The 20207-nt window shown below is 44.1% G+C and overlaps 3 protein-coding genes across 5 annotated transcripts; 2 read left to right on the top strand and 1 right to left on the bottom strand.

Moving 5' to 3' along the window:
- The first annotated feature begins 28 nt into the window (after window positions 1-28).
- Window positions 29-3178, top strand: rab5b (RAB5B, member RAS oncogene family). Its single transcript, XM_031873420.1, has 5 exons — window positions 29-205; window positions 308-459; window positions 851-973; window positions 1468-1561; window positions 2002-3178. The coding sequence occupies exons 1-5, from the start codon at window positions 40-42 to the stop codon at window positions 2115-2117; spliced, it is 651 nt and encodes a 216-aa protein (XP_031729280.1). The 5' UTR covers window positions 29-39; the 3' UTR covers window positions 2118-3178.
- Window positions 3179-4234: 1056 nt separating this feature from the next.
- Window positions 4235-7929, bottom strand: dbr1 (debranching RNA lariats 1). 2 transcript variants are annotated; one of them, XM_031873423.1, is made up of 9 exons: window positions 7878-7929; window positions 6747-7080; window positions 6529-6653; window positions 6361-6441; window positions 6204-6289; window positions 5879-6103; window positions 5679-5756; window positions 5435-5580; window positions 4235-5207 (listed from the first exon to the last, which is right to left on the bottom strand). In XM_031873423.1, the coding sequence occupies exons 2-9, from the start codon at window positions 6941-6943 to the stop codon at window positions 4466-4468; spliced, it is 1680 nt and encodes a 559-aa protein (XP_031729283.1). In that variant the 5' UTR covers window positions 6944-7080; window positions 7878-7929; the 3' UTR covers window positions 4235-4465. The 2 variants fall into 2 exon arrangements, with proteins under 2 accessions (XP_031729283.1, XP_031729282.1); XM_031873422.1 differs by having other exon boundaries at window positions 7760-7891.
- A 654-nt stretch (window positions 7930-8583) lies between these two features.
- Window positions 8584-17763, top strand: armc8 (armadillo repeat containing 8). 2 transcript variants are annotated; one of them, XM_031873442.1, is made up of 23 exons: window positions 8584-8698; window positions 10461-10537; window positions 11444-11515; window positions 11720-11862; window positions 11972-12069; window positions 12171-12263; window positions 12363-12443; window positions 12592-12667; window positions 12742-12832; window positions 12923-12983; window positions 13074-13274; window positions 13853-13948; window positions 14051-14133; window positions 14389-14470; window positions 14569-14655; window positions 14736-14828; window positions 15114-15263; window positions 15726-15821; window positions 16074-16169; window positions 16658-16730; window positions 17136-17171; window positions 17377-17470; window positions 17557-17763. In XM_031873442.1, the coding sequence occupies exons 1-23, from the start codon at window positions 8654-8656 to the stop codon at window positions 17588-17590; spliced, it is 2058 nt and encodes a 685-aa protein (XP_031729302.1). In that variant the 5' UTR covers window positions 8584-8653; the 3' UTR covers window positions 17591-17763. The 2 variants fall into 2 exon arrangements, with proteins under 2 accessions (XP_031729302.1, XP_031729303.1); XM_031873443.1 differs by lacking the exon at window positions 17136-17171.
- Window positions 17764-20207: the final 2444 nt, after the last annotated feature.

Here is a 20207-nt window from a genome sequence, read left to right on the forward strand (position 1 = left end):
CCCCCCCCCCCCCCCCCCTGCCCCCCCGCCGTCTCCAGTATGAGCTCCAGAGGGAGTGGAGGCCGCTCCAATGGCTCACTACCGCAGACCAAGATCTGCCAGTTCAAGCTGGTGCTGCTGGGCGACATGGCCGTGGGCAAGTCCAGCCTGGTGCTGCGCTTCGTCAAGGGACAGTTCGATGAGTTCCAGGAGACGACCATAGGAGGTGAATGTGGACTAAGGTTGTACGTTGTGTTGGTTTAAATGCTCATCAGGTGATGTTAACACATAGTAACCTGTCATTTGTTTCCCCCCCCCCCACATCCAGCTGCGTTCCTGGCTCAGTCGGTGTGTCTAGACGACACCACAGTGAAGTTTGAGATCTGGGACACCGCAGGTCAAGAGCGATACCACAGCCTGGCTCCCATGTACTACCGCGGAGCTCAGGCTGCCATCGTTGTCTTTGACATCACCAAGCCGGTACAGTATGAACAGAGTCAAACCATTGGTTGTTTGTGTAGATCTGGGCTATATTGACAACTGTTGTAGCCTGCAAAAGTGTTTGTCAGACAATTTATAGTGTATTTAAAGCAGGGAAAACAAGTACACAAAGAAATGATTTTACTAAACTGTAACGCAGCCTTTACGGCAATAACCTACATCACAATATTAGATCAAAACAGACAATCTGATAGCATACTACCCAGCTCTATGCATGCATGAACTTTAGGAAAAGAGCAGTCTGTCCTCTACCTGACAAATATGCTTCTGTTGATGTGTGACCCATGCACAGCCTCTATGCCCTCTGTCTGGTATTTACATGCGTGTTACTGGTTGATCTGACCTCGGTGCTGTGTGTGTGTTTGTGCAGGAGACTTTTGAGCGAGCCAAGGCCTGGGTGAAGGAGCTGCAGAGGCAGGCCAGTCCTAACATTGTTATTGCTCTGGCCGGGAACAAGGCCGACCTGGCAGAGAGGAGACTTGTGGATTTTGAGGTAAGACGCACCTGTCTAACCCCTGATTGGCTGTAACCTAACGAATAACTGCTGACGACAGGTGATGTGTGTTATTAATTCATATTATTGGCACGATGGGTGCTTTAAGTCGTCATAGTCATGTGTAAGGCTGGCATAGTTTGTGATGTTGGAGGACATCGCCAAAGCGTTTTCTTAAAGGTGCACTTCCTCACGCTTGTGTACTCAATTACAGAATGATTAGATAATCGGGCACAAGGATCCGTTATCATGCCTGTTTGGCTGCATTCATATGCTGCTGCTGAAGCAGTTATGAATCAGCAGCTACCAAAACATGAACCTTATTTGTTGCAGAAGCTGCACGTGAGAGATGTGTCACAGGTCGGGCTCTACTGAGCTCCTGCCACCTGTAGATAAAAACACATTTGCTCTTTTCAGCTTTAGGCTGTTTTTGTAATTTTTTAAATTACCGCTGATGTTTTATTTGTGTTTGTTTTGTGTGTTGTATGGAAAAGGAAGCCCAGACGTATGCTGACGACACCGGCTTGCTCTTCATGGAGACCTCTGCTAAGACAGCCATGAACGTCAATGAGCTCTTTCTGGCTATTGGTGAGTCTTCTTTCATTTAAACCACTAAAAAAAAACAACCTTTTATTTCGTAAGTCGTAGGAGTCATCGCCTCCTCTTAAGAGATTATATGTTATATATCAGGCTGTTTGTCTGTTGGTTGGCAGCACGTCAAAAAGTTGAATTTGGTGGGAAATTAAGCCACGAGCCAATGAACAAGAGATTACATGTTGATGCTGATCTGGATCCAAGAATCTTTGAAAGGAAATTACCAAATATTAGGAGATATGAGGAATACACATTTTCAAAAAATACTACAGGAATAAAAAAGAAAATATCAACAATATATTTGTATTTTTTTCCATAATTAATCCTTTGTTTTTATATTCTATGTGGATATATTCGCTCTCTGAGTTTTCTCTAGTTAGAAAGTCTGTTTTTTTTTTTTAAATATGTAAAAATATATTTCTTTGTCTTTGTAGCAAAAAAGATGCCAAAAACAGACACCCAGAACCCTACACATGCAGCGCGGCACCGGGGGGTCAACCTCCAGGACCCAGACGCCCACTCTACTCGAGCCTGCTGCGGTGGGAACTAGACCTCCACGACTCCCACCAGTACTCCACCATCCACACCTCCACCTCCACCACGGCCCTTCAACCAGCCCGCTTCCTTCAGCCAACCTACAGGGGGGGGGCCTGATGCTGGGAAACACTGTATCCACTCACAACCCTTACCCTCCATTCATCCTCCTGTCAAAGCAGACAGAAATTCAGACACAGAAATTCGAAGGAGAGAATAAGAGGAAAGGAAGAGCAGACCGAGTTGGGAGGAGCAAGACGCAGAATGTTCCACATCTGTGTCCCTCGACCGACGGCCGCTGTTGGGAAGAGAACGAGGGGAGGCAGACGGAGGTCGAGAGGAGGAAAATATAGAAGACAGTGGCCTGTTGTAGTATTTAGCACTAATTTGTGAAGTTTCTTTCGTGTTCAGTCACAGTCCTGATTGCGTAAAAAAAAAAAAGCGTTCAAGAAACGAAAGGAGGAAAACAAAAAAGCCACATTTTGAGGTTGTGACTGTTTTCTTCTTCTACTTTTGTCGGAGCTTGCACCCGCTTGCTTTGCCTCCTCCTTAGACCTGAATCAATCACATCCCGCTGTGAATAATGCCACATGATGTACCCCTGGAATGATCCCATGGTGTGTAATACCTTCCATACGATCCATGGCACAGTCTGCTGAGCATAAGATCCATTTGTACGTATTTATTGTCCGTTGTTTTGACTTCTCTAAACCGCTCGTGTCTCAGAGGCACTCCTTCCACTCACACTTCTCCAAACTACAAAATTGCTGACTTTGCGTTGTGTTTCTCATCGATCCGTTCGGTCGGACAGACTTGCTTGTCTTACTAAAAAGGTTGCTGAAGTGCCGTGTTCCTAAAATATTTAGGGGTTTTAAACGCTTCAGTGCTCACGTGAAGCACCGATATGGACTTGATCTGAAGTGTGTGTGGTCACATGACTTTAATATTATGTATGAGCAGTAAACTGTTGACTAATTCCATATCTGTAGCAGAGGACATATCCCTCAAACACAAAGTACTACTGCATCAGAAACAAGACTTACTAAATCCTTGTATTCAATAAAAAGCTTCATCTCACTTTTGGGTGATTACAGTGAGTGATGGTGCTAACTGTCGGAGCAGGAAATTTGGTCGTCCATCTATGGCTCTCGCCAGATTAGAGAAACGATCGGCTTCAGTTAAGTTGTATATTGGTGAAGAAATGAAAATGAGATCTTTTCTATAAACCTGTACGACGCCCTGTAGGAGAACATCTGCCCGTCTCGTGTTCAACGTGTCTCTTCTGTCCTCACGCTAAGCTGTTGGTGAACGTCTAATCCTAGCGATCTGAGATGGTTTTACTTCTTCATTTAACTTACTATGATGCTCTCCAAACAGAGCGGTGTGCTTCGGTTGCTGTCCAAGGCTCGGCTGAAGAAAATGGAGTGAATTGATGAAAACGCACACGAAAAAAAACAAAGTGCCTATTCCCGGGTTTCTTCTTCTGTGAATCATGTTTGTGTGCTTCGTAGGTGTGCAGGAATACCGTTCCCCTGATATTGGCTTGCACTCTAAACCAATACCGTGTCATTAGGCTATACTGTATCGGCTCTCTGTGTGGATGTAAAGACATCTTGTTGAATACACTGTATGTTGAATATTGTCTTCATTTTAATGAAAAGTGTGTGTGTTGATTTTAGCAGAGCACACTGGAATAGATCGTTTAAAAAAAGGACTCTTAATGTTATAAATCTGTTGGATTTAAACTCATGTTGGTGTCCAGGAAAATCTTTTGTTCGGCTTTATTTTCAGATTCACAAGCAAAGCAATGTTTAAAAATATGGTGAACCAGTTAACGGTTGCAAAATTTGATTGGATGTTTTCAATTAATATTCAAATAAGACACAAAAGGCTCATTATATCCATTAAACATCATTCACTGATTCATTCTCCAGTGATCACAAGTAGCTTCAGTGTCCTGTGCGTTCGAGACTTCTCCATCAGCACCGTGAGTTTGTATAGTGTTCAATAAAGCTGTGAACGGGCCTCTGAGTGCAGAATGCTGGTTGAAACAAAAGACATTAAACAGACAACTGACACAAGGTTCCCTCAGAGTTTGAGAAGTGGCTGCACAATGATTTATGATGTCATTAGTTCATTTAAAAACAAAGGATATTTTAATTTCTCGGCCTCTTTACTCTTGAAACTATCCGTACAAAAACATTTCAACACAACCTGTCCGTCTGCTTCTCGGACGTTTTAATAAAGACAAACTTCTGCTTTGTCACGTTAGCTGTATAAAAAGGCAGAAAGTAGATACATAACTTAATACGAAGTTTTACAAATCAATAAAATCAAGAATTGTACTCGGTATGAAATGAGTCCTCACTCGTCGTCGTCCTCCACTGTTGTATAGATCACCTGGTTCCTGCGTTTGATTCTGGGAGTTGTGCCTTTACTGCCGGGAGCCTCGGCTTCGTCGCTCGTACGCTTTAAGGTACGAGAGGCCTCGTCATCGTCTTCCTCACAGTGTTCTTCCGTTTCTGCTCCAGAGGAAGCGGGAGCTACTGCTGGGGTAGAGTGGGAGGGAGGCGGCAGGTTCATCAGGGGGGACAGGTCAGTGGGTGAGGTATCAGATTTGGGCGCGGGCAGAACCATTCGGCCGGGGGGGTGGACTTCACCTACAGGTACGTCAGAGAGATTTGCTCCCTTTACGGCTGATGGTGGGTTACACCCGCCCTCCTCCTTTCCTTCCTCTTCCTCCCACTCATCCTCTATGGTGATCTCATCGGGATTGTACGAACTCAACAATCCCGAGGTGTCAGTCGGGTACTCGCTGGGTTCGTCCGCACTTTCACCACCATCATCCCCCCCTCCTGTGCTGCCCTGAATTCTGCTCAAGTCGCCACCTCCCTGCCCCACGTGAGCGTAGAGGTCGGTGAGACCCAGCGTGGCACAGAGCTCGGTGGTCTGAGGGTTGGTGTTACAGCTGGGGGTGGCGTGCGGTTGGGGCTTGTTGGGGTCGTAGGGTTGCACGGTCCGGCTGAAGTTGTCTGGAACGGCGAGATCACCGCCGAGATCCTTCACCACCTGCATCATCGCTGCCTCTGAAGGTGTGAAGTCCCACCTGATGGGTAAAGACGACAGCATGTGTCATTGTGTTTACGTGAACTGTAAGCGTTAGAGAGAACTGACTAAAATATATTTTACATTAGGGTGGCAATCCACAACACTATCCGTATCAAGCCTGTCTTATAAGATATTAAACTGAATATGAAAAAGAGACAAGCGTGAATTCACACACACAACCTCACAAACACCTCCTTGACCACTTATGTCTAAATATGCATGTACCGTTCGTGCAGGCCGTTATTCTCTGGGGGGTTCCAGGGGTGAGGGGCGGTGTTTTGTAGACTGTTTGTCGACTTCAGAATAGCAAGCCACTCTGGATCATACTCGAGACCCTCGGATGAACCCGGTCTCTCTGCAACATCCACGATCTGCAACACAAGCGTGCACATCATCTCTCAGAACCATCGCCTCTACACCTTAACATAGATGTGACCGTTGTGTATTTAACGACACAACTTTCTCTCACCTGTAAGAACTCCCTGTAGGGCAGACATTTATCCAGAGACAGGAACTTGGTCACACGTGGGGCAGCATTAGCTTTAGGCTAAAGACAAGTGTATACACATTGGTACCTAGAATTATTATACTCACTGTGTAAAATGTATCAGCGGCTAATACTGACAACAGCAGCAATACAGCTAGTTGCTAAAAGGCTGTCACACTCACCGGATGCTGCATAAGAGCAGCAAATTTCACATGCAGATGTGCAGAGAACCAGTAGCTGGGCTGGAGGTGAGCTAGGAGCTCCTCTGCAGCAGGACTTCCCAGAGAGTTGGACTCCACCTCCTGACGCAGGAACTTCTTCTTCCTCAACAATTCCGCCGTACTTCCATAGTGGTAGATTCCACGGGGCCAGTCGTGGCTCATGAAAATGTCTACGGGCATCTGGATCTGAGTGGGAATAAACATTTGTGAATATACTTTGTTTGAGATAAATAAATGTAGAATCTTTTGAAATACATGCAAGAGAACAAGTTGAATCTCCATTTACCTGTTTCAGTTTGAATACCTCAATATTTCGGATGTGGTACACACTTCGGAGTGTGTTGGGATTGTATGGAGGGAATTCATGGTGACCTTAAAGAGCACACATTTATAAATATACTGCAGTGTGTGTATAACTTAAGACAATCAAAAAAGAACCTCACCCCTTCTGTAGTCATGTGATTTGAAGATTCCAGATGCGCCACCAATTCTGATCCCTTTGAAGCGAACAACACCAGCGTAACCTGAGAAAACAAGTTCAAGTCATGCCTAAGAATTAACAGACAGACAGGTCGACGGAATAATCACATTCACCGTCTGCTGGTCCCCACCTAGATAATAAATGTTGGGGGCCACCCAGCCGCCATAAGGCAGCTCCTGCATGTGGTTGGAAGCCTCATGGTTCCCTCCAATGAAGATGGTCAGGACGGGAGCCTTCTTCTCTCCAGAATAGTATCTGCATCAAAGAAATATTGAAGTATGAAACACTCTCACTCATATCTTGCACTTCTTTTTTAAAAAGACAAAAAAACAACAAGAAAGAACTGACTTGTAGAAGGTCTGCATCGATCTGTACTTGGGTGGTATAGCCATACACATCATGTCTCCTTCATTTCGCGCCGCTTGGAAGTCTCCGCAGCAAAGCAGCAGCTCCACTTTCACCCCTTCCTTCTTCTCCAGGTAGCCGATCGTCTCGTAGATCTTGTCCAGCTCCCCGTGGCAGCAGCCTTCTACCGCAATCTTCATGCTGCACAAACAGGTAAGCCGCTGATTTGCAGAGGAAAAAAAATAATAATCACACTGAGGGGCTGTCAGCCTCCACACACACACAGGGATGTTGAGGCCTGCTCCTTCCCTGCCCCTCGAAACAATCGTTCGGTGATCTGTGGGAACAGAAACATAACAAAGCTCAAAATATTGATGCTATTTCTTTCATTGAAAAGTATGATAGGACAGCGATCGTCATGATTTTAAGTGAGCAGGTTTGACAATGAAATGTGAAGTTTGCACAAGTTAAATACACATAAAAACATAGGAAAATAACGTTAATTACTCGAAAGACTGCTAGAAAGGTGCCTCCTATTATGTTTTACCCCTTAATGACAGTATTGTCAGTCAACATACTGAGAGTTTACATAACGGTTGTTTTTATTGCTGTGAATACTAATAATCAGATGTTAAAAGTGGACTGCCCTGTACAGACACTCCTTTAAATAAGAGTATAGATAAAACAGCCTGTGAAATATTCAGCGATGCACCGGACATTAGGACACTTACAGTTGTTTTGCAAACTTGCACATTTTAATCTTTTTATCTGACTAATGGGACTGCAGCTACTTGGCATTCAGCCTAACATGCGTGTCCACAAGGCCTTTTGCATTAATGTGCCTTCACATATTGCGTAATAACGTCCAGTAACACACTATTAGTTAGCCTCATAACATGCTAGCTAGGCTACGCACTTAATCTAACGCACCACGTTACATCGTGTTGAAACGAACCATACTTCTTCTGCAAGCATAGAAACAGAACAAAACACTGAGAAACAAACTGAGTACTTACGGCGATGAATGAATAACTGAAGAGTATATTTCTACACTCCGTTAAGTTGTAAACTGTTTCTGAAAATCATGTTTATGTTACGGGTATGCAGCGACGCGACAGAAATAAATTTTCCCACCTTTCAGCTCCCACTTACGCGCATGCGCAATACGTCTTGTTGTTGTTGTTGTTGTTGTTGTTCTTCTTCTTCTATAATTTGATTGGCGGATCGCAACCAACTTGAATAGGTGCATACTGCCACCTACTGTACCGGAGAGTTTCAGACTAAAAGTTGCATCACTGTTCTAAAGGATACAAATAATAATAATAATAATAATAATAATATTAATAATAATAAAGAAAATAAAAAACCTAAATCCTACGGTCTAATCCCAGCGCAATACGTCACCAATTTGCGAAAAACTACTTTCGATATTTGGCAGCAGATTCGACACAAAAAAGTGGAATACCTTTTCGAAACTTAATGTTTATTTTGCATACAATTAAAATTTGTATATATTATACAGTCTGTATTTATTGTTTATTTTTTTGTATCCATTACATAATTCGCATGGGTGAAGTTATTTTAACGAATCTAACTCAATGAGATATCAACTACGTCACAGTCATAAACAAAATTTACTTTGCATTTACAAATCCACTGTCTGACAGATAGCTCGCCAAGTTAGCGGTGTTGTTGTGGGTTTTTTTTGTTGCATATCGGCTGCTTTAGTGTTTTGCAACTTGAGCCCACAAGAGGAAAATATAGTTATCTGTTTTTTAATTTGTCTGTAGTTACTTTATTTTTAATTTTTTAAAGCCTCTCACAGCTACTCTGGGGGGGGGGGGGGGGGGGGGGGGGAGAGTGGCTGCATAGTGCTGCGCCGATTGGGGCGCTCGATCGGGGGAAGAGAGATGGCGTGCTTGTTGGAGGCCCCTCTCCGCATCAGTGTGCTGTCTGTGAGTGTCACTCCCATCATTTAAAATAGCGTTGTTTTAAATTCACAATTTATCATTTGATCAGCCTTGTGAATAAGCTAAGAGCTAAACTAGAAGGGGTCTATGGCTTCTGTTAGCCTGCAAAGCTAAGTTCAGGGCTTTGCAAACATGTAGCACTGTAGCGGTCCTGCCTACGTAGATGTAACAGTTTCTGATCCTGACCTCGCCCGCGCGGGCGGGGACGGTCTGAACGCGGGATGGGGATGCACGCGACTAATGTGTCCGGCCGCCCCGTCGGTGTGTGAAGGAAACCAAATCGAACGAACGCAGTAATACCTGTCAAGTGTCGCTCGGAATGAGTTAGCAGCTAAGCTAACTGCTAAGAGTGAGAGTGCTGTCAACGCTGTCACCAAAGACATTTCAAATAATTATAATCCACATTGGAGCATACGTTGCAGGACTTAGACTGTCTTTATTCCAACCGTCCGATATTATTCGCCCGTACCCACTGCAGCTTGCTAATTATAATAGCAAACTTAACGTTAAGCTAATCACTAGCATACGGTTAAGCTAGCTAAGCTAACGAAACTCACTGACTGCCTACTTCTTAAATGAGTTTTCTACTGGGTAAAATAAGCTTTGTCAGTAGCCGAAAGTCCAGCAATTAACTAATATTATTATATCATCAATTATACTTGCAGGTGACAATGACCTGTAGGTGTAACATAGCTGAAGTTAACATAAAATAAGTTGCTTAAACGAGCATACTGATAATAGTGAAACGCCCCCAGGGAAGGTAACGTTACATGCAGCAACTCTACAGGGTTACTTTTGCAAAATGTCAGGGGCCAGGTAATATCCAAACAGTAGTCTAATAATATTAACATATATAATGAATAAATATCGGAATGCCCATAGCTCTTTGAACGTGTTTATTTTCAAATTTACTTATTGAATGAACTTATTGGATTGACATTAGGCCTCTGTAACAGATATATCTGATATTTTACTGCATTTAATAGCTGCAACTGCATTTTAGGTGTTACATTTTTTAAAGTTTATACCACATTAAACAGCTGGAACCTCTTCTATCATGCAGTCACTCAAATATTGGGTTCGGGGATCCCCCTGGCTTTTTTATTTATAAACAAGCTCTTTTACTCCATTTTGATGTGCATTCATGCAGAAAGGCACCTGTTTTACTAAGTAAAAGAGTCAAAATATTTAGTGAATTAGAGAATAGTCGGTAGGCCAATGATTGTGAGTTTTATGAGGTACATATTGTGCTGAACACCTTGTCAGCAGCAGCGTGTTGCTGGCTGGGTGAGGTTTGCTCTCCTGGTTTCATGTGGAACGTTCTGGTTAAAGCTGTCAATGATATATACACAGTTGTACTGGTGTCACGTGGAGCCACTGGCTGCCCTATATAATAACTTTTAAAGGGCCATGCTGCTGTATGTGTCGGTGTGTATGACTGTGGGTCGATCAATGCTTTTATTTTAGACTTAAACTTGTTTGATTATTGTTGCTTTTAAAAAAAAAAAAAGATTACGCAGACGTATAGTGTGACAGGCTCTCTCTCTCAGCCTTTCAACTTTGTTGTTAAATTGATCTTAAAATGTATGAAAGGCCGTTAAGTATGTTAAAAATCTGTACTGTTTGTGTGTGTGAGAGAGACACAGCAAGATTCAATCGGATTACCTTTCTAGTAAGGTAGCCCTAGCTTGAAAATGTGTTTGTAAATTGTGTCACTAATGTTGCTGTTATATTTGTGCTCATGCAGGAAGTCACTGCCACTAGTCGCCATTATGTTGACCGACTGTTTGACCCCGACCCACAGAAAGTGCTGCAGGGAGTCATGTAAGTCCAGCAGCATGTATGAATTTATATATATGTGTGTGTGTGTGTGTGTGTGTGTTGTTGTTCTACTGATATTATTCTACTGTTATTATTAAGCCAGTGTATTTCAGCACAGCCTTTGGCTTTAGCTGATATTTCTTTCCTGTGCTGAAATGCATTGATTGAGTGAGCATGACCTCCATGTTTACATGCACAGGCTTTCCTCTGACAATCTATTTGAAAATGCATCTCAGTCATCAGTGTGACTTCACATCTCTCTCTCACTCTCTCTCGATCGTTATTTTAAACTTCTGAAGGGACTAGCTCTGGTTACGGCTGGTAGCGCTCCGCTAGCCGAGCACCTGACTGACTTGACTGCCTGCTGCAGCTGTACTTTTCCATTAGCCTCACTCACCTGCTATATGATATCATCTGGTGGCACCAGCAGAGCAGAGGAAACTGCTGCACGGAAAACAAGAAAAAAAAGAGTGCATGCAAATGACCTGGCACATTCTTTGTCCTGCAACAATATGTGGCACATCTGCTGGAAACCTTCACTGTTCCAATTTGGAAATGTCTGCCTGGCTGACCTCTATCTGCCTGCTGTCTTTATACTTCTTTCATGACTTCTGCTCATCCGCAGACTGCCTCACAATCTCTCAAAACTACAGTATGAATTATTTTTAGGTTCACCTTATTCCCTGACTACACATCTTGTTCCCTTGTAGCTAAATGTACACATGGATACAATACATGTACAACAAAATGACTCTCTAAATTGGGAAGAAATATGCTGCATGTTGCGGGCCGTAATCTAAAGCGTTATCAACTCTTAAACTTTCGTTGTTGAGAGCAAATTTGTCTCAGTTGCCTCAAATAGATCGCCAAGAGAGATCCTCATCTGTGTGTTTATGTCCGACTTCACAGTGACATGAAGAACGCCGTCATAGGAAACAACAAGCAGAAGGCCAATCTGATTGTCCTGGGAGCTGTGCCGAGGTACGTTTCTGCACACCTTTCCACTTCCTGTCTTTCCTACTTTATCTTTCTTCCTACTTGCACCACATTCAAGTACTCTCGAGACATAGAGATTACATTGGTGGTACATGCTTTTGTACATCAAAATGCATCGGAACCGAACACTGCAGAGTGTAAAAGTTCAACTATTTGCATATTGGTGTGTGTTTGTCCATTTGGCTGCAGGTTACTTTACCTGCTCGGGCAGAGCTCGTCCAGTCCGGAGCTACGGACCGAGTGTGCCGTGGTGCTGGGCAGCCTAGCCATGGGTACCGAGAACAACATCAAGTCCCTGGTGGACTGTCACATCATCCCTGCCCTTCTTCAAGGTTGGGACACACAAACACACACATACTCATGCATGCAAATACTGACTGCAGAGGACAACATCTTTAGTGAGACAGGGACCTATTCAACTCCTGTGTTTTGTGCTCACAGGTCTTCTGTGTCCGGACCTGATCTTCATCGAAGCTTGTCTTCGATGTCTCAGAACGGTCTTCATCAGTCCAGTCACTCCTGTGCAGCTGCTCTATACTGTAGGTTGTCTTGCACACTGATATGATCAGCTCAGTGTTCCTCTCAGTGTAAGGCTCGTTCTAACTTTTTCCATCTTATTTGGTGATGTGTGTGTTTTTAGGACCCCACTGTGATTCCCCATCTAATGTCTCTACTGAGCCGCTCACAGAAGACCCAGGAGTACATCACACAGATCTTCTCCCACTGTTGTAAGGTATTTGTTGGTATTCGTTCACACACAAAACACAGCGGAGTCCGTCATGCTCGTAGACAGACCAAGATTCACTGCTGACTGGACCTTTGTTGTCTCCAGACCCCAGAGCACCAGACGGTTCTTTTCAACCATGGCGCCATCCAGAACATTGCCCCTCTACTTATCTCACCCTCTTATAAGGTATACGGCCGTCTCTCTGCGAGTGTGTGTGTGTGTGTGTGTGTGTGTGTGTGTGTGTGCATAGTATATACCTAACTGCACGATACAACCTTTCACACACAGTTAACGGTGTATATCATTGTCTCCCTCCGACCTCGTGCCTCTCCAGGTCCGGATGCAGGCGTTAAAGTGTTTCTCAGTCCTTGCCTATGAGAACACTCAGGTCTCCATGACACTGGTGAATGGTGAGTCTCTCCTCTTCTCCCCGTATGAGCTTCACTTTTCAACCCCAGCTTATCTATGTTGTTTGTTGCCACAGTGCTGGTGGATGGTGAGCTGCTCTCTCAGGTATTTGTCAGAATGATGCAAAGGGATCAACCCATTGAAATGCAACTAACGGCAGCCAAATGGTGAGTGACGTGAATCTGCTTCAATCGATATGAATATATGACGACATTCCCCCTCTACTTTGAGTGTGACCTCCTCTCCTTTTGTCCCAGTCTAACGTACATGTGTCGAGCGGGTGCCATCAGGACAGACGACAGCTGCATTGTCCTAAAGGTCAGGCTTTTATTCTACAACTGCACCTCTATTTATTATAATAAACAGGAGCACTTCTTTATTAAATGTGACTTCCTGTTTCCCACCCAGACCCTGCCATGCCTCGTGCGGATGTGCAGTAAAGAGCATTTGCTCGAGGAGAGGGTGGAGGGTGCGGAGACGCTGGCCTACCTGATGGAGCCCGACGTGGAGCTGCAGAGGATCGCAAGCACCACCGACCACCTGGTGGCCATGCTGGCCGACTACTTCAAATACCCCAGCTCTGTGTCTGCCATCACGGACATCAAGCGGGTGAGTCAGTGGGCCTGAGCTAAGTGCTAATGTCAGCATGCTAACATGCTCACAATGACAATACTGCTGATGTTCAGTAGGTATAATGTTTACCAGATTAGTTTAGCATGTTAGCATGCTGACATTGGCTGATTAGCACTTAACAAAGTATTCAGCTTAGGTTGACGGGAGTATCATTAGCGTCGCATGTATTTCAGTCTGGACCAAAGTGTTGGACCGACCAACCTTTAGATCCCCAGAGCCATCCAGCTAAAAATGATAATCGCAATTATTTTTCTTAATAAGGCCAATTAAAGGGTAATAGATTATTTAGCTCTGACGTCCAGACTTGGGCCAGTGTAGTTATGCTAATCAGCTGTGACCCCAGTAAACCTGAGTGTGTCTGAACATAGTCATTTGTGGTTTTTGTTTCCCAGAAACGAATCAGTGAGTCTAATTATGAATGCGGAGACTTAAAAGTTGTTTGACATTTATCAACCGGAAAGATATCGTTTTTTTTTTTTTTTTTTTTTTTTTTTTTAAATTTAAAAAAATGTGCCTTTTGTTGACTTGTTGACTTTGTGCTCCTTCTTCTGCAGCTGGATCATGACCTGAAGCACGCACACGAGCTGAGACAAGCCGCTTTCAAACTGTACGCCTCACTCGGCTCCAACGACGAGGACATCCGCAAAAAGGTGACCTTTTGCCTCGGGTGTATATATTTGTTTGCATATATAAATGTGCACGGTTCTATTTATTTATATTCTAATCTATCCTCTCCTCTGTCCCGTCTTCAGATCACAGAGACGGAGAACATGATGGACCGGATAGTCAGTGGCCTATCAGAATCCAGCATTAAAGTCCGTTTGGCGGCCGTCAGGTACGATCTGCCCTCGCCTCTTAAACTCCCTCTTATCCCTGCGTCTTTTTCTTTTTTTAATGCTTATTTAGGTACAAAATGTGTTTAACATTTTAATGAAAGGGATATTGAAATTCTGTCAATATAATTCAGGTTTTGATGAGACGTTTACGACGACGACATCAATAGCGGAAGATGTATAAAACCAAACGGGTGAAACTTCTGCAAAATGCCATTTACCTGTGACTAACCTCTCCGCTATGTTTGTTCTACCAGGTGTCTTCACAGTCTGTCGCGGTCGGTGCAGCAGCTGAGGACGAGCTTCCACGACCATGCAGTGTGGAAACCCCTCATGAAGGTCAGTGGAGTAGTGATGAGTGCACGTTTTGTAGGGGAACTATACATGTGTGCTATATAAACACACACTGACTGACGTGTGTTGTGTGTTGTGTGTAGCTGTTGCAGAACGCCCCGGATGAAGTCCTGGTCATGGCCTCCTCTACACTATGCAATCTACTACTGGAGTTCTCCCCCAGCAAAGAGGTCCGCACACTCGCTCGCATGTAAAGAGGACAGATTGTGTTACTTTAATACTGAGACCAATTGTTTCTGTTGATCTGCAGCCCATCCTGGAGTCGGGCGTGATTGAATTACTATGCAGTCTGACCCAGAGTGACAGTCCTGCACTGAGGGTCAATGGGATCTGGGCTCTGATGGTAAGAAGAGGATTTTATTTTTTTTATACTTGTTGGCTTCTTACAACCATCAAAATCCTCAAAAGTTTATTGAATCTGTGCTTTTTAGGACTGGATGTAAAGAAAGATCTATTTTCATCTCTGCACTGCAAAACATCCGAGTTGTGTTTTATATATATATATATATATATATATATATATGGTTGCAGTGAGTTAAAATATAATAAAGCAGATGCATTTGATTCATTTTACATTTCCCCACCGTGCCGCATACTGCCAGATCATTCTTTGTGTTTGTGTGTTAAGAACATGGCGTTCCAGGCCGATCAGAAGGTGAAGGTGGAGATCGTTCGGGGTTTGGGTACAGAACAGTTGTTCCGCCTGCTATCAGACCCCGACACCAATGTGCTAATGAAGACCCTCGGTTTGCTGCGCAATCTGCTGTCAACACGCCCAGTGAGAGACACACACACACACGATAAGAAACTTAAATTCCTTGTGTCGATACTGGACATTGAGCAGAGTTGAATTTCAGGAATGTTGGTGTGTTCCAAACATATTGTTTATTCCAGTACCTGTACTACCACATCGGTTATTATGCCAGAAACAGATTCAGTATGTCCCGATACATAGTGTGCCAAAAATACCAGGATGTCAAACTGCATCCTGTCACATTTAGTAGCACACAAGCCGGCATGCTTACTTTGCAATTCTGACCCACAATCCTCTGCACATCAGATATAAGAGCAAGACGGTTGAGAAGTTCAAGGGTCAATGTTTGTCTCCATTGAATGCATACTGCATGCAACAGTACATGCTTTGTGAGGGCAGCTGTAGTGTGCACTAAAAGTAGAAAGTAGTGATTGATACAGGATGCATACTGATTCTTTTTTCCTGCTTGCTCTCTTCGACTGGCAGCACATCGACCAGATCATGAGCTCTCATGGGAAGCAGATCATGCAGGCGGTGACCCTCATCCTGGAGGCGGAGCACAGTATAGAGGTGAAAGAGCAGGTGAGCCTAGCTTCATGCTTACAGATGGTTTTCATACAGAATTCATGTAAAAAAAAAAAAAAAAAAAAAGCCACATTGAACATTCTGCAAGTATGAGTCTTTCCTCCGTTAGGCACGTCAAGTGGTGTTTGTGGAGCTGGGAGCACTTTGGAGAGAATCCGTTCACAATTTAGAGTTTGTTTCTGAATCACGAAGAACAAAACGTTCAGAAAGCAGCACTGATGTAATACTCTTATTTTATTTATCTGTCAGACGCTGTGCATCCTAGCCAACATCGCCGACGGCAACACAGCCAAGGAACTCATCATGACCAATGATGACATGCTCCAGAAAATCAAATACTACATGGTACTACAAGCCCGCTACTGTGGCTCACCCTTGTGATCAGATCAGAAGGGTTTGGTGTTGTTGCAGCATGCGTTTCCTACCGCTTCCCCTTCACTCTTGACATGTTGTGAGTGCTCATGGGAAGTGGATCATGCCTCCCATGAGCACTCGCATGTCAAGAGTGAAGGGGTATGTCGTACCAACCGAAGACTACGTTAGTGACGCTCACACCTACAGTCTGTGGGATACACTCGCTGTCCTTTTGATTCCTCACGGTTCATTTTGTTTTTACGCCCTCTGGCGTTTCGGACAGAAATGCGTTAAACAACATTTAGAGTACAAACGGCTCCGTACATGCTCGGAGACTCGCTTGCCATCTACTGAGGCTCGTTCTACGATGCCAAGCGCCATTATAAATATATATATATATGTCTTATTGAGGCCTTGTGACCTGTGCTTTTGTTTTCCCCCTCCCTTGCACATTTTTCTGACTTCTGCTGTTCCTGCAGGGACATTCGAATGTGAAACTGCAGCTCGCTGCCACCTTCTGCATCTCAAATCTAATCTGGAACGAGGACGACGGTAAGAGACGCACCACACCAGTGGAAGGAGCCACAAAGAAAGGGGTTCAGAGGGATGTGAGGAAAGTGTTTCGTCTTTTCTGGTGAAATGTTGTTCACATTACAGCAGAAAAACAAGAGTTTTGTGTCGCAAGTTCTGCTTTGCTTCGTGCAGTATTTACCACCCCAGGCCTCTCGAGTGGCGCTGCACTAAATGAAGCCACCTTAGCTACAATGCTAATGTTGCTAGCAGTATATCACCACGTTTCAGAGATTCAAACGCTGTTTAACTAACCTGCTTGCTGCATGCTTATTTTTCACCAAACAATATCTGTCCTGTCTGGTCTCGGCATGAGGCCGATTTTGTTATTGTACAGTTCTGGAGATTCAGAAACGCAAGTAATTCGTTTTTCGTCCCATCTTTCAGTTCAAGCAGTGGTCAACAGCGATTGTGCCCACAAAGGTCAGCACAGCTCAGGTCAAAGTTACACAAATTTCAACTTCTTTTAGACGCACACTGAAGTCTGTTGTCTACAACACACTTAGATGATGGTGCACTAAAATGCTTAAAGAAATGACAGCCATTTATGGCTTTCGTTTTGGAAAAGGAATTTTAGATATCGTCACTTAATTAATTCATATGAATGAATTTCTCTCTGTGCTCTCAGGTTCTCAGGAGCGGCAGGATAAGCTGAGGGAGATGGGCTTCGTGGATATCCTGCACAAACTCACCCAGGCCTCTGACCCCAACCTCTGCGACAGGTGGGCCGCAATAACAAATCACAGAACACGCATTCTCAGCAGACACCAGCTCAGCAGGTTGGACTGATTCTGTTTCTCTCCGTCAGGGCAAAGACGGCGATGCAGCAGTACCTAGCGTGACTACAGAGGGGAGGGATTCCAGCCGAACTAACAGTCGCCGGGAGGACACATGCCATTGGTTCTTTTGTTTCTTGTTTGGTTTAACCTCGAGGCTTGTTTTGTTGCACAAAGACACCTCTTTTTGGACCTGTGGCTGGCCTCCCTTCACCTCCCCCCCCCCCCCCCCCCAAAAACCCCCCAACAGTTCAGCCCCCCCCCAACCCCCACCTGGGAGCCCGGGGTTGTGGGGAAACCCCGGGTTGGGGGGGGTTCTTGTGTTTTTTTTTTTTTTTTTTTGTTTTCATCAAGGAAGTGATTTTTCCTTTCCTTTTGGGACTTTGTGATTTGAGACCTTTTTTTTTTTTTTTTGGTCCTTGTTGGCGTGCGGCAGCCTGAAACCAGCACCACCGTGGTGCGTCTGGACTCCCCATAGTGGAGATTCTGGTCTGATAGGCGGACTACGAGGTTTGACACAAGAGCTGGGCGGTTGGACAGCGAAGCTCCCCAGTTTCATTTTATTTTTAATTAATATTACTACTAATGTTTCCTTCAGGCGTCTCAAGCAAGGACACATTTGGAGAAAAAGCAGACTGCCTGTTTTAAAATTTTGGTTGTTTTCTTCTCTTTTTTTTTTTTGTGGATACATACCTCGTAAATATATAAATATATATAAATATAAACAAATATATATTTTTGGATTTTTATTTTCCCCCGACCCTCTGTTCGTTTTCATTCATTCTCTCTGAACCAGGATTGTTGGCGCAGTAGGGCGAGTCCACTGCAGTCTGATTGGAGTATGTAACATGGTCTCTAGAGGTGAATAAGGAAAAGAAATGTATTCCCCCTGAATTTTATTTTCTCTCTCCTGTCGTGGTTCTGCGTGCACCGTCGCCTGTCACTTCTGTCCAGCATCCTTATAATCCCAATGGGAAATGTAGTTCCAGAGTGCTAACTCTGACCTGCCCAGTTACTAATTAACAGGCATGAGTGTACACACAACACCAGAGATAAGAGGATGCATGTATCCTCACGTCTGTTGCCGTTTCTGCAGCCCCTCCACCCCCACTGTGTGTTTGTCAAAAGGGATAAAGGAAGAGCTCCTGGGTTTCTATCCTCCGATGTGTTTCGAGAGGCGAGCGAGGACAGAGTAGATGTAAGGAGTAAAGGAAGAACTACTTGACACTGGCCCCTGGAGGGTGAGGCACTAAGTGCATCCACAGCAGCAGAATAAAGTGCTGCGTTTCTTCCCTCCGTCGTATAATTTCCTCTCCCATCAGGATCTATCTAGAGTGTTGTTCCCCGACATTTCAAACCCGACTGAAACTGATAGAATGAATGTTTCCATTGAAAATATATGCAGACCTGAAGAAGGATTTCTGTGTTGCGTCTTATTTCTCCTCAGAGGGCACTCGTAGTTAGACGTGTGTTTGAGTTTCACCTTTAGAAACAAACAGCAGAGGACTGTGGGGTTGCTTTATGGGTTTAGTTCTGAGCTTTAACATCTGCAATCGGATCAAAAGCAGCAACAAGGATTATTCCTCTCTCATCCACACTGTTGACAAAGATCAGATACAGTAGTTGAGGAATTTTACAGTTTTGTTTTTTTTTTCCACTTTCCCAGATTCAGAAACTAAGATTCCTCAGGACAGACCTTTTTCAATGTATTTGGTGTGTGAAGTTACAGCAATATTAAGCTATCTTGGTTAAATTGCTGAGTGTCTGAGATCAAACAACATAATTATGATCTTATAGACATCCAGGAGTTGATCAAAAAAAACAACCTGGTAGAAGCACACAAATACAGTGAACCTCCTATTTAGTTTGTATTGCAGCGAATAGTTACTCAGCCCCAGTTTTAGGCACAGAGGTAACCCAGAGGCTTTTAACTGAACTAACCTTTGTGCTGTAGATATTTCCAACTTTCCTTCTAAAAAATCTGGATACAAATATTTGTATTTTGCTGAAGGACAAAAAGATTTTTGACCCGTTTGGCTTGTGGTTCCAGAGAGTAACGCAGGACTCTGAGGTCTTACAAAACAACACTTCTTTATTGTCGTACAGTATGTAATCCTGCTAAGAGTTTTTTTTATGTAACTGCAGTCTTTAATAAAACATCTGAATCCCAACAGCCTCCTACAGGGCGGGCGGTTTGTCAACTCCCATCAGGACGCCGCCCTCCACAGCTCAAAAGCAGGCACATTCCTCATGCAAAAAAAGCTGCAACATGCATTTAAAACCCTTTTGTGTAATCAAGACCCCCCCCCCCCCCCCCCCCCCCCACAACACAGGATCAGAACTCCAGACATCAATGGGAGTTCTTTGTGTCCCTCCCCGCCCCTGTTACAGAAAATAGAAACCAGAAATCTGACTGTCTATGTTACAAGTATCATGTGGTGCACAAAGCACCACACCAACGCAAAACAAAAGTAAATGCAGAGAAGTCCTGAGACCTCTGTAGCGATGCAGCCTGGGTAGTGTAGTTTTAGGGTTTGGCTGTTGGCAAACGGGTTGGAGACGATGTAAAATGTATGCGTGTTCAAGATATGCTTCGTGTGTTTGTGTGTGTGCTACATAACAATTGGGAAGGTGACACTCGCAGACATGCAATAGAGTTCCTCATTGCTTTCCTCAAAAAATA

Source organism: Anarrhichthys ocellatus, unplaced genomic scaffold (genome assembly GCF_004355925.1).
Source record: "Anarrhichthys ocellatus isolate YVR2014 unplaced genomic scaffold, GSC_Weel_1.0 scaffold71, whole genome shotgun sequence".
In the NCBI taxonomy this organism is placed as follows: Eukaryota; Metazoa; Chordata; class Actinopteri; order Perciformes; family Anarhichadidae; genus Anarrhichthys; species Anarrhichthys ocellatus.

Bases quoted from the DNA above. Each gene is read 5' to 3' on its own strand.
- rab5b (XM_031873420.1), top strand. From the start codon at position 40: ATGAGCTCCAGAGGGAGTGGAGGCCGCTCCAATGGCTCACTACCGCAG. The intron at 974-1,467 runs GTAAGACGCACC...TGTATGGAAAAG, and splicing joins GGAGACTTGTGGATTTTGAG to GAAGCCCAGACGTATGCTGA. The intron at 1,562-2,001 runs GTGAGTCTTCTT...TTGTCTTTGTAG, and splicing joins TGAGCTCTTTCTGGCTATTG to CAAAAAAGATGCCAAAAACA.
- dbr1 (XM_031873423.1), bottom strand. From the start codon at position 6,943: ATGAAGATTGCGGTAGAAGGCTGCTGCCACGGGGAGCTGGACAAGATC. The intron at 6,442-6,528 runs GTGGGGACCAGC...TTGTTTTCTCAG, and splicing joins CCCCAACATTTATTATCTAG to GTTACGCTGGTGTTGTTCGC. The intron at 6,104-6,203 runs GTAAATGGAGAT...ATTCCCACTCAG, and splicing joins AGGTATTCAAACTGAAACAG to ATCCAGATGCCCGTAGACAT.
- armc8 (XM_031873442.1), top strand. From the start codon at position 8,654: ATGGCGTGCTTGTTGGAGGCCCCTCTCCGCATCAGTGTGCTGTCT. The intron at 10,538-11,443 runs GTAAGTCCAGCA...CCGACTTCACAG, and splicing joins AAAGTGCTGCAGGGAGTCAT to TGACATGAAGAACGCCGTCA. The intron at 12,264-12,362 runs GTATTTGTTGGT...TGTTGTCTCCAG, and splicing joins TCTTCTCCCACTGTTGTAAG to ACCCCAGAGCACCAGACGGT.